Raw genomic sequence first — 13,126 nt, forward strand, 5'->3', positions numbered from 1 at the left:
CTATAAAGCCTGATTTTAGCTGTGTTAGTTTCGAATATATATACTTTTTTGTGACCCCGAAGTGCCATTTGATTCCGGGCTGGATTAGATTTTAGGTCACACCCTCAACGTATGGACGTTCTTATTGGAATTCTTATGTATGGACGGCTCAGACTGTATCCTTGAGTGTTCAGAACTCTCCTAATTAATCTCCATTTTGGTTTCAATTGAGATGATAACCAGTATAGACTCAGAATATACCGTATTATAACATTTGCAATTCTGTTAATTCTCTGTTTTGATTTTTATTTACAACGTGAAAATCGTTCGTCAAAACAATACAGTAAAAGCTCCTTAATCGCGCTTCTTATAATACTTACATATAATTCGCGGATCAAAAAAATACGATCCAATTTCTATATACGCGGCTAAGATTTCTTTATTCGTCGATCTAATAGGTACATCGGTATATACGCATTTATAAAAGGAATTCCATTATGTTTGTAGGTATCCAACCGAATATCCTTTGTAAACGTGTCGTCGTTAATTCATTTTTTTTAATATATAAATTACCATTCCATATTCACGGTTTCTGTGTTCGCGGCATATTTACGGAACATATACCTCGCGAGCTTTTAAAAGTCGCGAAGTCTGAAAGTGGCACCTGTGACAGAGAAGCTGAGGAGTGCGCGTTTGGGATGGTATGGACATGTGATGAGACGAAATGAAAATGAGGTTGGTAAGAGAGTATTAACTATGAATGTGGAAGGATATAGAGGAAGAGGTAGACCTAACAAGAAATGGATGGATTGTGTCAAAGACGATATGGGTAAGAGGGGAGTGAGCGAAGAAATGGTATATGATAGAAGAGTATGGAAGGAGAAAACGTGTTGCGCCGACCCCAGGTGACTGGGAGAAGGGCAGGAAATGATGATACCTCGCGAGCTTTTACTGTATCATACAATTAGAACTATAGCAAAATCACGAGCGTACTTCACGTCTCGACCGCTTAAAAACATACATAACTTGAATTGGATCATGCGATGCTTCTCTGACATGCATAAAGTGAACAGATTTGGCGATACCAAATCGTCTTGGCTCACCGGACTAGTATTGCAATAAACTTTATGGAATAAAAAATGATCAAATCTGAGCTCTGTCAAAAGATGTGAATGTGACGCCATCAGCGCTAGTCTCTCGGAAAAATACGTCGCTTTTAAATCCTATTACAAACAGCAACACTCTAGTTGCTTACTTAGCGTTTAACGCCATAAATCGTTTATAGTATTGGTAGCTTTAGTTTAATAAATCTATCCTGGATCAGAGTCAGGCTCTCAACAATCTGTTACCAGAGGATCCTCAGCTACTTCGGTCATATTGCCCGCCGACAGTCAGATAACTTGGACAAAATGTATGTGACGGGCAAAGTAGAAGGAAAGAGACCCCGCGGCCGATTACCTAGCCGTTGGTGTGCTCAAGTAACCGCTATGACTGGGTTGCCACAGTCGCAATCGCGATTCGAGAAGCTGAGGACCGGATGAGATGGAAACAGCTCACGAGACAGGCCACGGTCAAGTTTCAGGGACACGACCTTCAGCAATGAAGAAAGCGACGAATAAGAAGAAGAGTATAAATAGATTAGTGGTAAGGCGTATTGTGATATCACACAATACAACACTGTTCTATCTGTTTTTGCCGCGAAATCGGGCATTGCGCTTTGAAGGTTTTTAAACTATTTCTACAATACATTTCCGATTTCGACTCATATATCAAGAAGCGTAAGAGGAAACTTCTTATCAAGAACAAAAAAACTTGGTAAGCCCTGAACTGGTTTGTCTCAACGCCGCCTTTCACGTCATTACGGGTCCTCCCGATCCATTAAGGGTGTTTTCAGGTAACCACAAGCACCGGTCACTGTCCTCGTCGATCCCGTCGCTTGCAACGAAAGGCTCGGCAATTGAATTAACCCATATACACAGCCCACTGAGTTTATCGCCGGATCTTCTCAATAGTTCGCGTTTCCGATCCGGTGATAGATTCTGCGAATCACTGCTCTTGCTAGGGCCAGTGCTAGCACCACTCCCGGTTTGAGCCCCGTGAGCTCACCTACACGTCAAGGAGAAGCTGAAATACTCTCAAGGCTATCAGCATAGGTAGGAAAAAAAATAGCCGCTTCTGCCTTCCTGAAGACTTCCTGTTAAAATAAGAACGATAGTAAATCGTGCAACCGCGCTCCGAATGTTAAAACAATAATATTAAATTTTTACTGGTGGTAGGACCTCTTGTGAGTCCGCACGGGTAGGTACCACCGCCCCGCCTATATCTGCCGTGAAGCAGTAATGCGTTTCGGTTCGAAGGGTGGGGCAGCCGTTGTGACTATACTGAGACCTTGTAACTATATCTCAAGGTGTGTGGCGCATTTACGTTGTAGATGTCTATGGGCTCCAGTAACCACTTAACACCAGGTGGGCTGTGAGCTCGTCCACATATCTAAGCAATAAAAAAAAAAAAAAAAAAATATATATCAGTAACAGGCATCATAGTTTACAGTTTGTACTCTCAAATTGAAAAATCATAAAATACAAAGTTAAATTCAAACATTGGTAACATAATATTCCGTTTTTGATATTGAAAATAAAACGTGGGTCGTAATACCGTGAATCGGACTTGTTAGGATTGAATTTCACGAAATGTTTTAAATTGGAAATACACTGCAGTTTTTTTTAAATTAAAATCAACATTGTTATAAAGTTTTGTTCGTCTATACTATCTATATCTATACTAATATTATAAAGAGGAAAGATTTGTTTGTTTGTATTGAATAGGCTCCGAAACTACTGAACCGATTTAAAAAATTCTTTCCCTGTTTGGAAGCTACACTATTCCCAAGTGATATAGGCTATAATCTTTTTTGAAAAGAATTAGGGATCCCTACTAAAACTCTAATAATGTAACCCAAGGTGTAAAAAAATTACCTAAAATATTCATTACATCGCGTGCCCTGCGAAAACTATTCATAATAGAATAAAATAATTTACTACGACTTTGTAGAACACATTATTACTTACAAAGAGTGTCGCGACAGCATATATCTAACTATTATGCAGTAATAAGTGTTCTTTTATTTAAAAAAATAAAACAAGGTCAAATATCGTTGAAATTTTTGTTAAAGACCCGAGCGGAGCCGGAGCGGGTCACTAGTTATAATATAACACTGCTGCATTTGGTGGTTATTGGAGTTTGAAAATCACGTGAATGCCGCCACCTTGAGATATTGAGTGAAAACCTCAATTGTATCCATTGTATTATTACGTAATTCTTAAGCGTCTAACTCGTTGACATAAATGAAACTCGAATCATAAGAAGAAAAGTGCTCGATATTTTTACTTGTCGTCTCTTTGAGGCTGCTTGCTTGAAAACATTTTATATATTATGATAACATTTATAAATAGATTATAGTCATCGAATATTGTTTATCGAGTATTGTTTTTTGGAACGAAGTTCCTTATGGGACGATGCGGAGGGGTACCCTAACCGGGAAAAAACGTCCGTAACGTAAGATTTTTTCTATTTATTTTGTTATCAACAGATGTCGCTGCACGTACATTCAACAATTCCTGAATCGCGGTGACGAGACGTTACACAGTTTTTTATTGATTTATTTTTTATTGCTTAAATGGATGGACGAGCTCACAGCCCACCTGGTGTTAAGTGGTTACCGAAGCCCATAGACATCTACAACGTAGATACCGCCACTCACCTTGAGATATAAGTTCTAAGGTCTCAAGGATAGTTACAACGGCTGCCCCACCCTTCAAACCGAAACGCATTACTGCTTCACAGCAGAAATAGGCAGGGTAGTGGTACCCACCCGCGCGGACTCACAAAAGGTCCTACCTCCAGTAATCAAATTTTTGAGGGTAGCCTTGAAAAACTAGGCCATATAGTTTATACGGTTTGTGAAAGTATTTCTTTTGTTACGTAGACTCACTGCCGCGAATATCACCACCGTTCACTGGGCGTTCAATACAATAGGCCATAACGACTTCAAAAATGTAAAACACAGCTCTCTCCACAGATCATTAATCATTAAAAATTTCCCTTCTCAAAGCTTCAAAATATAGAGTATAATCAACACTGCTTTTACGTCATTTTAATACGCTTTTATTAGCTTCAGACGTATGTATGTTTGTAACGGAATCTTTGAACATGATTTTGAGCCCCTTGAACCCCTCTGACCCCTTGAAAGCGTGGCGTGCTTTTCAGGATATTATCAAAATAACCCTTCTACTCATATGTGTTCATAAAACATTTATAACTACTGATACCATTTTTTCTTACGCTATTTTTAATTCAAATTTATTAAGATTTATTTTTTATCTTTTAGTAGGATTTTCTATAAAAGCGTATTTTTTTAGTTTTTTTAAACTATTATTTATTTAAACTATATTTCGTCTTCTATATTCGTAGAGAAAATAATGCTAATAAAAAAACACGAGTTCGAAAAGTAAAAGCAGTTTTAACTACAAAACATAATATTATAATATGTGCCTTTTTAACGTGTCAATCGCACGGAAATGAAGCAAATTAAAAGTTGACTTTACACAATACGAGGGCGGCACTGAAAATTTCGGGAATTAACGAAGTAAATCAAACATTACTATTTAAAAATGTATTTATTGCTTTTCGAAGTATTCTCCGCGAAATTTGACACATTTTTCCATACTTCCATCGTATCAACCAATCATTGAAGCAACCATTCCATTCGGAAATTGGGTTCTCCAAAATGGCCGTTTTGTAGGCGTCCACAGCTTCTTCAGGTGATGAAAATCTCTGTCCACGCAATTTATTCTTTATTTTAGGGAAAGTATAGAAATCATTAGGGCTTAGGTCGGGGCTGTACGGCGGATGGTCTAATAATTCTATGTTTTCTTGCTCTAAAAACTCTTTTGTTCTGCGCGCGGTGTGAGAACTCGCATTGTCGTGATGGAGGATGATGCGGCGGTTGCAGTTCTCTTTACGGAGTTCAGGAACGACCTGTGGCAAACAAATGCTAGCATACCATTCTGCATTAACCGTTCTTTGTCCCTCAAGAGGAATAGTCGTAACATGGCCGGTTTTGGAGACAAACGTGGCCACCATTTTTTTTGCAAGACTCCGCGAACGAACAATTTTTGTTGGCTTTAACTCATTTTCGAACACCCAAACTCGTGATTGGTTTTTTGTTTCGGGTTCGTACGCGTATATCCAGGATTCGTCACCTGATACAATGTTGTATACGGGTCATACACAAAACAAGGTAAAATTTTTGGAAAAAAAAACATCGTTCGTATTTTTACAAAATCAGTTTCATTTATTAGTTATTAATCATAGTATCTAAATTATAATATAAAACGAGATCGTTTTTCAGGTTTTGATGAAATAGAGGGTTTTTAATTTTTTTCTTGACCACAGAAGGGACAGACTCGTACAGAAAAGAATCAAAATTGAAAAAATATACTTATGTCTAAACAGTAGTTTATTAATATTAAAATAAAAAACACTTTAAAAATTTTCTTCATCGCTATAATCAAAAAGCGACTGACACTTAACTTTTTTTGGGGATGGAATTGAGTCCTCCGTGTCGCTGGTATCAAAGAATGTATGGAATCTGGATTTTTTGGGGGTTGCTGAGTCATCTGAGTCAGTATATACTATATTTTGCTTCCGTGGGGTTAGTGGTTGACGGACTATTCTCGTTGTTAATTCAGGAGACGGTGTGTTTAAAAACGATTCGAGCGGAGATGGTGTTCTTGGTCCAGTGACGGTTGACGCTGATGCAGTACCAATAGAAGATACTGGTCTGGGGGTACCCGTCCTTGATAAAATAGATGATGATATCGTAGGCGAAGATTCTTTTGTATCTCGTGAAATATATTCAATCTGAATTTGCCCAATTTCAAAATGTGTACACCTAATGTGAGGTGCACACAATAAGCAACTTAGTCGCCTGCAGTGAATAATGTTAGGAGATTTTGAGCTCCATGTGATCTGGTGAATTTTTAAGGTCCCTTTGAAGGGGCGTACTTTGTTAGCATCGGCAATTTTTTGTATATCAGATACATCATTATTAATACGAATAATGTCAATGCCTTTACAGGTGACTTTTACGCAATCAACAAAACTGTCAATACCTGATATGTCTTGGCCATTTGCAACAGCCTTGTCACATGTGCGTTTTAAACAGCCACCTACGCCATCAGGAGCACCTTTGCCATGTCCAGCCTCACTGAAATGCCACACAATAGTTTCTACATTTGAAATTTTGCTCACATAGTTTGCTAACATATGGAACATTGTTTTATTACGATATTGAGTAGCAGGTCCATCACTTAATATATGCAGCTCTGTCAAATCTGGTGTAATCAATTTAATTTTTTCAATTACGGGTTTCAAGTGGGCGCAAATGAGTACAGGATCGTGTCGTAAGTTCTCCGAGACAGTGCAAATGGATGTTGTTTTTATAAGGTTTGTTGGTGGCTGAGAATCAACAGAATAATAAACGCAAGTGTGTAACGAGAGTTGTGATTTGGATCCACCAAAGTGGGCTGACTGAACTTCTGATCCATATTTGCAGGAATAATTTTCTGAAAAATCAATATGCAGTAAACTTTGTGATGGCGATAAGTTTTGTTTAATATATCGAATAGCCTTGTATTGGTTCATTATATTTGCAAGATGTTGCATAAATGTCGACAAACTTATATTAAATTTATTAACAAGTAATTGATGAGAAGTTCTGACGCATTCTTTGAGTGTTTTTTGACATAATTTTTCATTGCCTTTAATTATTTGGGGCACTTTCTTAGTGACCCATCTTTGGTAAAGAATCGTGTCATTCCCATTGATGACCGTATAGTCCAAAGTTTTTTCAAAACATAGGGTACATGTTCGTTCAAGACAAGAAACCCTCAGAATGTTATCACAGCAAAGCGACCTGGCAACATCAGTGGCGTTAGAAAATGATATTATCTTAGCTTGATGTAGAGCGCTAGCAATGTAATCGTTATTGGCATGTTGACGACACAAACAGGTATTTCTAGAAGTTGTTTTAGGAAATATCACCCAAAAAGGACGATGTCTACGAAATGTCTCATATGATATGTTTAAACCCGTCTTATTGTTAAATATCTTGTGTAGATTGAGAATTGTGTCATTCAACAGACGTATTTGCTTTTTTACTTTACGTCGTGTGATAGTCTCTTTTTTGCCTGCTGTGAGTCTACTATGCTCATCGTCAATAAAAAAGTCATGTATTTTTCGTTTGATTAGTACAGTGCTACCTCGTTTCTGTCCTTTTTTAATTCTGTGTAGACGCATTCTGTATTTAGCTAGCTTTCGTTCTAAAACAATTAATCTATTTATTAAATATTCATTTTTAGCCTTCAATCTTCGTTTATTCCGTGCAGCTACTGCTTTTCCTGACCGAATTCGTGAAAAAGATGAACTTGAAGATGATGGTTGTGGACTTGAAGGGGGTGTATTTTCGTGTAACATTTGCTCAGTCGTTCTTTTTATTTTCTCTTTCTCACGTCTAAGTTTTGCTTTCTCTCGCCACATTTTCCGTAATTGTCGCTGGTCTCGGGGTTTCAAGTCTTTAATGGTCTTAATCAGCCCCTCTTCTTTTTTACGATGATACCTTTCTCGGTCCTTTTTGCGTCTTTCTTCAAGAGCAACAGAATCTAACTTTGATCTAGCTCTGCGCATACTTAGTTTTTTTTGCTCACGCCTACGTTTTTTCTTTTGTTCTTCACTCAGTTGTAACCTAGATCTACTTGAACGTGGCATCATGTAGCTGGAACAAATTAAACTATATTTACTTCTACCTACCATACCATGCAATAGATACAAATAAGCCAAACCCTTTTAGTTTATACGCAAGAAGCGTGTCTTGGAGCAGAGGTCTAGCAGGGGATATAAATCGGCTACCGATGATACACAATGCACATTGTTCACGTTTACAAACAAGCTGCTGAATCAGTTGGAAAACTTAAGAACGATTTTCTGTGGACACTTTCTTTCGTGTAGGCATTGGCCAAAATACAAGACAACCTCTTTTAAAATTCATGTTATGTAGATTTAATAGCATGCACGACCAAAGGAGTCAACGTCATCTAGTTAAGAGATAAGTAAGACAGTGTTTTAGTTTTGAAATCAATAATGTGATATTTTCTGCAGACATTGTCTTTCGCGTGGACATTCAAGTCCACATAAAAGGGGTCCACAGAAAGGACATTCAATAAAAAAATCACAATGCTCTTTTAGTTTTTAAGGTTAGAAAATAAGACACAAACATTTCCGAAATTACTCCATGAACGGCCATACGGCTACGTGATAATTGTTGAAATCAATAATTACTTACCGAAATATATCAGGAACAGAAAAGTTCTACCGATCTTTTACGAAATCACCACTGAATTTATAAAAAATATTCCGAACGATCGCCAACGCTCAGTAGCTGTATCCAAAATGGCCAATGCTAGCTTTATAATGTGGCCAGTATAAAAAAAACGTGATGAGTAGTACTTTTAGTAGATATTGATTTTTTTGGCGAAATTTTAAGTCCACAGAAGTGATGCGGTTGCGTGTAACTAAATGTTTATTTAAAATTTTATTATAAATTAATCTATTTATAATAATTATATGCATATTTTTAAATATTTGACATATATACTAAAGATATATTTGCATTTTATTATACGATAACTCTCACCAAACAACAATAAATGATATCGAAATGTAGCAACTGCCTTTGCGAACAGTCCACAGAAAGGGATAATAGGAAACTAAAAAATAAGTTACAAAGGTAATTTAATAATTTTTTGCTTGATTATCATTTGTATTTAAAATGGTAACTGTAATTCATGTCCCGATATAATTTAATTTGAATAAAATCCATTCTTTTTAAACAACATACACCCTGAACTTATGTATGTGTATGACCCATACAGCATTTGAGGATCCTGCGTGGAATATTTCGAGAGTTCTGACGCACCAAGTAACGCGAGCCGCTTTTTGCTCTTCACAGAGCGAATGCGGTATCTATCGGGAAAACAACTTTTTTACACCAGGACAGGAACAGTGGAAATATTCCATTCCCGATACTTTTAGTGGAGCCTAGTAGTAAAGAGTAAAAAAAGATGTGTGCAATTCACACGTGTTAGAAGGGAAACCTTCAAAAATTAAAATACAGTTATCCTAAACGTCTAAGTATATGTAAAATTTTGTCATTAGTAAATAATTGTAAATCATCTTTTATAGTATGATATATAGTATGATGTATAGCGCCCTCTGTGAATCGATATTTTAACGTCACGTATAATCCTAAATTGAAATTCACTACAAGAGGTTTCATACGCACGTTAGTATTAAAAATTCTCATAGATGGCGCTGTATTAAAATTTTTCGACACTTCCGTTGCATACCTGCGTGGCGTTACATCTGTAAATTTTTTACCCTCATGCGCCTAAAGAAGTTTCACTTCAAAAAGTACAATTAAACCTTAAAAATAATTTTAATATACTCATATTTTTATCAATCATGTACGATCATCGTGTATGAAAGATCAAACACGCAAAATAGTAATTTCCGTTATTACTGGTGGCAGGAAGTCTTCTGAATCCGCACGGGTAGGTAACCAACCACCGCTCTGCCTACGTGTCTACAATTTTGCTAAATTCGAAAAAGCTACACATAACTACACTATTATAAGGAGCATATGAACAAAATGTTCACGATTGACTTCCACGGTGAAGGAATAACATCGTGTAATAAATGTGAAACCCGCAAAATTGTAATTTGCGTAATTACTGGTGGTAGGACCTCTTGTGAGTCCGCGCGGGTAGGTACGACCGCCCTGCCTATTTCTGCCGTGAAGCAGTAATGCGTTTCGGTTTGAAGAGTGGGGCAGCCGTTGTAACTATACTGATATCTTAAAACTTATATCTCAAGGTGGGTGGCGCATTTACGTTGTGGATGTCTATGGGCTCCAGTAACCACTTAAAATCAGGTGGGCTGTGAGATCGTCCAACCGTCGAAGCCATAAAAAAAAAGCCAAATTTATTGACTTACAAAATGCACACAAGTCACGAAACTTGTCTTCGCGATTACGTCAATGATTTGTTTGTTCGCTGAACGTGATACAATTTGAAACTTCAAAAACGTGTCAATAGTTTTCGATATGCGAAAAAAAAAAATGCAATAAACACACCAATTTGACTTAAATAGCTGTTTCTTAACGCACTAGAATCAAACAGTCACGTTCGACTTTCGGAAATTCGTTGGGTATGATTGAGTGAAAAAAAAAAACAATTTGTCTTTTCAAAGCGTTAGTGGTGAAATTTCTAAAGTAGTTAACAAAAACGTCCAAGAGTCTGTGACTGTAAATTGGGTGACTTTTTAAACACTAGACGCGTAAATAGTTTTTCTGTCCACCTAGTAACCGCTTATGTCACTGGGAGTTATAATAATAAGAACGTAACAATGGCCACACTGCTTGAAACATGGGGTCGCAATTCAAACTTTGTTATTCAACGACTTTCCTTTTCTACATACGCTTTTAAATTTATATTTTTAATCCTTTCAATGCCACGTAGGTCACCGGTGCCCTTATCGATTATGAATATAATATAATCGACAAGCTGCTACGCATTCCTTGGACAGCTATGAGAACCAATGTCTCCATCCTCGAAGAGCTGAAGGTCACCAAGCGCCTGTTGACTACGTGCCAGAAAAGGAACCGGAGTTTCTTTGGGCACATAATGCGATCCCCGTTGGACAGCCTTGAGAAACTCATCATTCTCGGACAAATGGAGGGGAAGCGCACTAGATGAAGAGCGCCAGCTAGATGGGTGGACCAACTCAAGGAGGTGACTGGAGGCCAGATACGGGGAGCGGTACGTATGGCGCAAAACCTGACTAAGTGGAGAAGATTGAAATACAGTCACGATCCTCAGCATTGAGGGAACGACCAGAAAGAAAAAAGAGATAATCGATATAAATATAATCGATATATTATGTCGATCTCTGTTACTAAAGCACCGGAATATCTATTAGACTCTGGGAAAGACGAAACCGAAAATACTGAGAATAAACCTTGTGTAAGAGTCCTAAAATACTAAAACATACAGTAAAAACAAAATAAGGCAATGTTAGGCCACAGGCGTGTTTCGACAAATCGACATAATTACTTCAGAGCGCCGCGTAGAACACCGGTGACCTATACGGCCGTCATATGGTTAAACAATATTTTTACTATATTTTAACCGACTCAAAAAGGAATAGTTTCTTAATTCGAGTGTATTTTTTATGTGTGTAACTTCAGATCTTTATTAGTTGAATTGATTTTAACAATCTTTTTGTTTTATTTGAAAGCTGCCGCTTCTCATGTTGTTCTATTTAAATTATTTCAAGGTCTGACCAATAGTTTTTGATTTACTCTTCATAGCGTATCTTAGACTTCGACTACATTAACGATATTCTTATTTTGTTTTTGTTACTCCGTTTTTCTTATCTGTGAAAAATCGTATTTTGTAAATACATAGAATATAAATTAACTTCGAAATTACGGCATTACAATCATACCTATTGTGTTTGATTGCATAGGTTGTATTATATAGAATTTACGATTCGTTAAAGACACGCTAGAATGATCTAGAATATTCTGAGCATTTGAAAGCAAGACTGCTTTTTATTTTATTTTTTATTAGTTCAGGGACCGAAAAAAAAACGTCGACGGACTAAAAATAGTAACGCCTCTGATTGTGAAAAAGTTTAAGTTCGCATCTGTGATGTTATTTAGATGTTTTATTTAAACAATATGGGGTAAGTACCGCGATCTCTTAATAAGTAATATTTTACATGTAAATCGTGATTTTATCTGTTTCCACCGCAGAGAATTTTGGTTTTCTTGTCTAGAGGTTTTTTTTATTGCCCTTTTAGGCAGAGCAGTATACGGTCCACCTGATGGTGAGTGGTTACCGTCGCCTATGGACTTCAAAAAAGCCAGGGGCAGAGCCAAGCCGCTGCCTACCGTTAAGTACTCTCCACAAACCTCATTTGAAGAAGGATATGTCATAGCGCTCGAAACACAGTCGAGGGGAGCTCATTCCAAAGCCGGATGGTACGTGGCAAAAAATATCTCTGGAGACGAACTGTGGATGAACGCAGTGGCTCCAGGCAGTATGGATGAGCTCTACTCCAGTAGCGGGCGGTGCGATGGTAAAAACAAAACTAGAGGATGTTGATAGGCGCTGTTATATTATAATGTAGCATCGTACAATGAGATATCTGCGAGAAAACATGGAAATAATTGTGGCAACTACCTGCGTATAGACATACAGGAAATAAAATTTTGTAGTGAACATTGACATATCGTTTGGGCAAACGTCTGGGCCAGTTGAGAAACCTACATAATATTTTCTTTACGTTTTGCATTGTATGGTCCAAATGTTTTCGATGACTGGATTATCTATCCAATTTCTACTACTACATTTATCCACAAAAAATCCATAGAACAGAAACTTTTTTAAGGATTAATTCATCAAAATTTATAAGCGACTATAATCACTTATCACGACAGATAAGCTTATCTGCCTTCAATGGGAATAAACAATTACTAATCGACAGTTCCGATTTTGGATAAGCTAATAGCGCGGTCTTTGAATCAACACTCATCTCCAATTTACAGCTAAAATAATTCTCAATTCGTGATTACTTCAATTAGCTGATCAACACAAACACGAAAACGCAATGCAAATTTGCGAATCGTGAGTGCTTTATTGATATTATAAATCAGTTTATTGCTCTATGAGAGTAATGTTTATCAATGAACGTAAGTAATTAAATGTTTAATTATTAACAAATCGGGAGTTCTATCTGTAATCGCAAAATTGATATTCCGGTTAATTCAGAGTTAATAATGAAATAGAACTTGTTACTGCTACGCGTTCGGGGTTCGGGATAAATAAAAATTCTACCGAAGTACAAATTAAAACTGTATTCAATACTTAGAACACTTAACGAACACTTTAAAATTCTCAATTCACTTCTTCCGCTTCGCAATTTCGCTTCGAGTAGTTCCGATTACTAACTGCTTCGTGCCATCTCT

At 37.1% G+C, this 13,126-nt stretch overlaps 1 protein-coding gene across 1 annotated transcript; it reads right to left on the reverse strand.

Annotated features, from left to right (window-relative positions):
- Positions 1 to 5,254: 5,254 nt before the first annotated feature.
- Positions 5,255 to 8,964, reverse strand: LOC149499713 (uncharacterized). Its single transcript, XM_089739064.1, has 2 exons — positions 8,381 to 8,964; positions 5,255 to 7,813 (listed from the first exon to the last, which is right to left on the reverse strand). The coding sequence occupies exon 2, from the start codon at positions 7,807 to 7,809 to the stop codon at positions 5,524 to 5,526; it is 2,286 nt and encodes a 761-aa protein (XP_089595190.1). The 5' UTR covers positions 7,810 to 7,813; positions 8,381 to 8,964; the 3' UTR covers positions 5,255 to 5,523.
- Positions 8,965 to 13,126: the final 4,162 nt, after the last annotated feature.

Source organism: Bombyx mandarina, chromosome 28, assembly GCF_030267445.1.
Source record: "Bombyx mandarina strain Sakado chromosome 28, ASM3026744v2".
Classification (NCBI taxonomy): domain Eukaryota; kingdom Metazoa; phylum Arthropoda; class Insecta; order Lepidoptera; family Bombycidae; genus Bombyx; species Bombyx mandarina.

Coding starts and splice junctions, on each gene's coding strand:
- LOC149499713 (XM_089739064.1), bottom strand. CDS start 7,809: ATGATGCCACGTTCAAGTAGATCTAGGTTACAACTGAGTGAAGAACAA.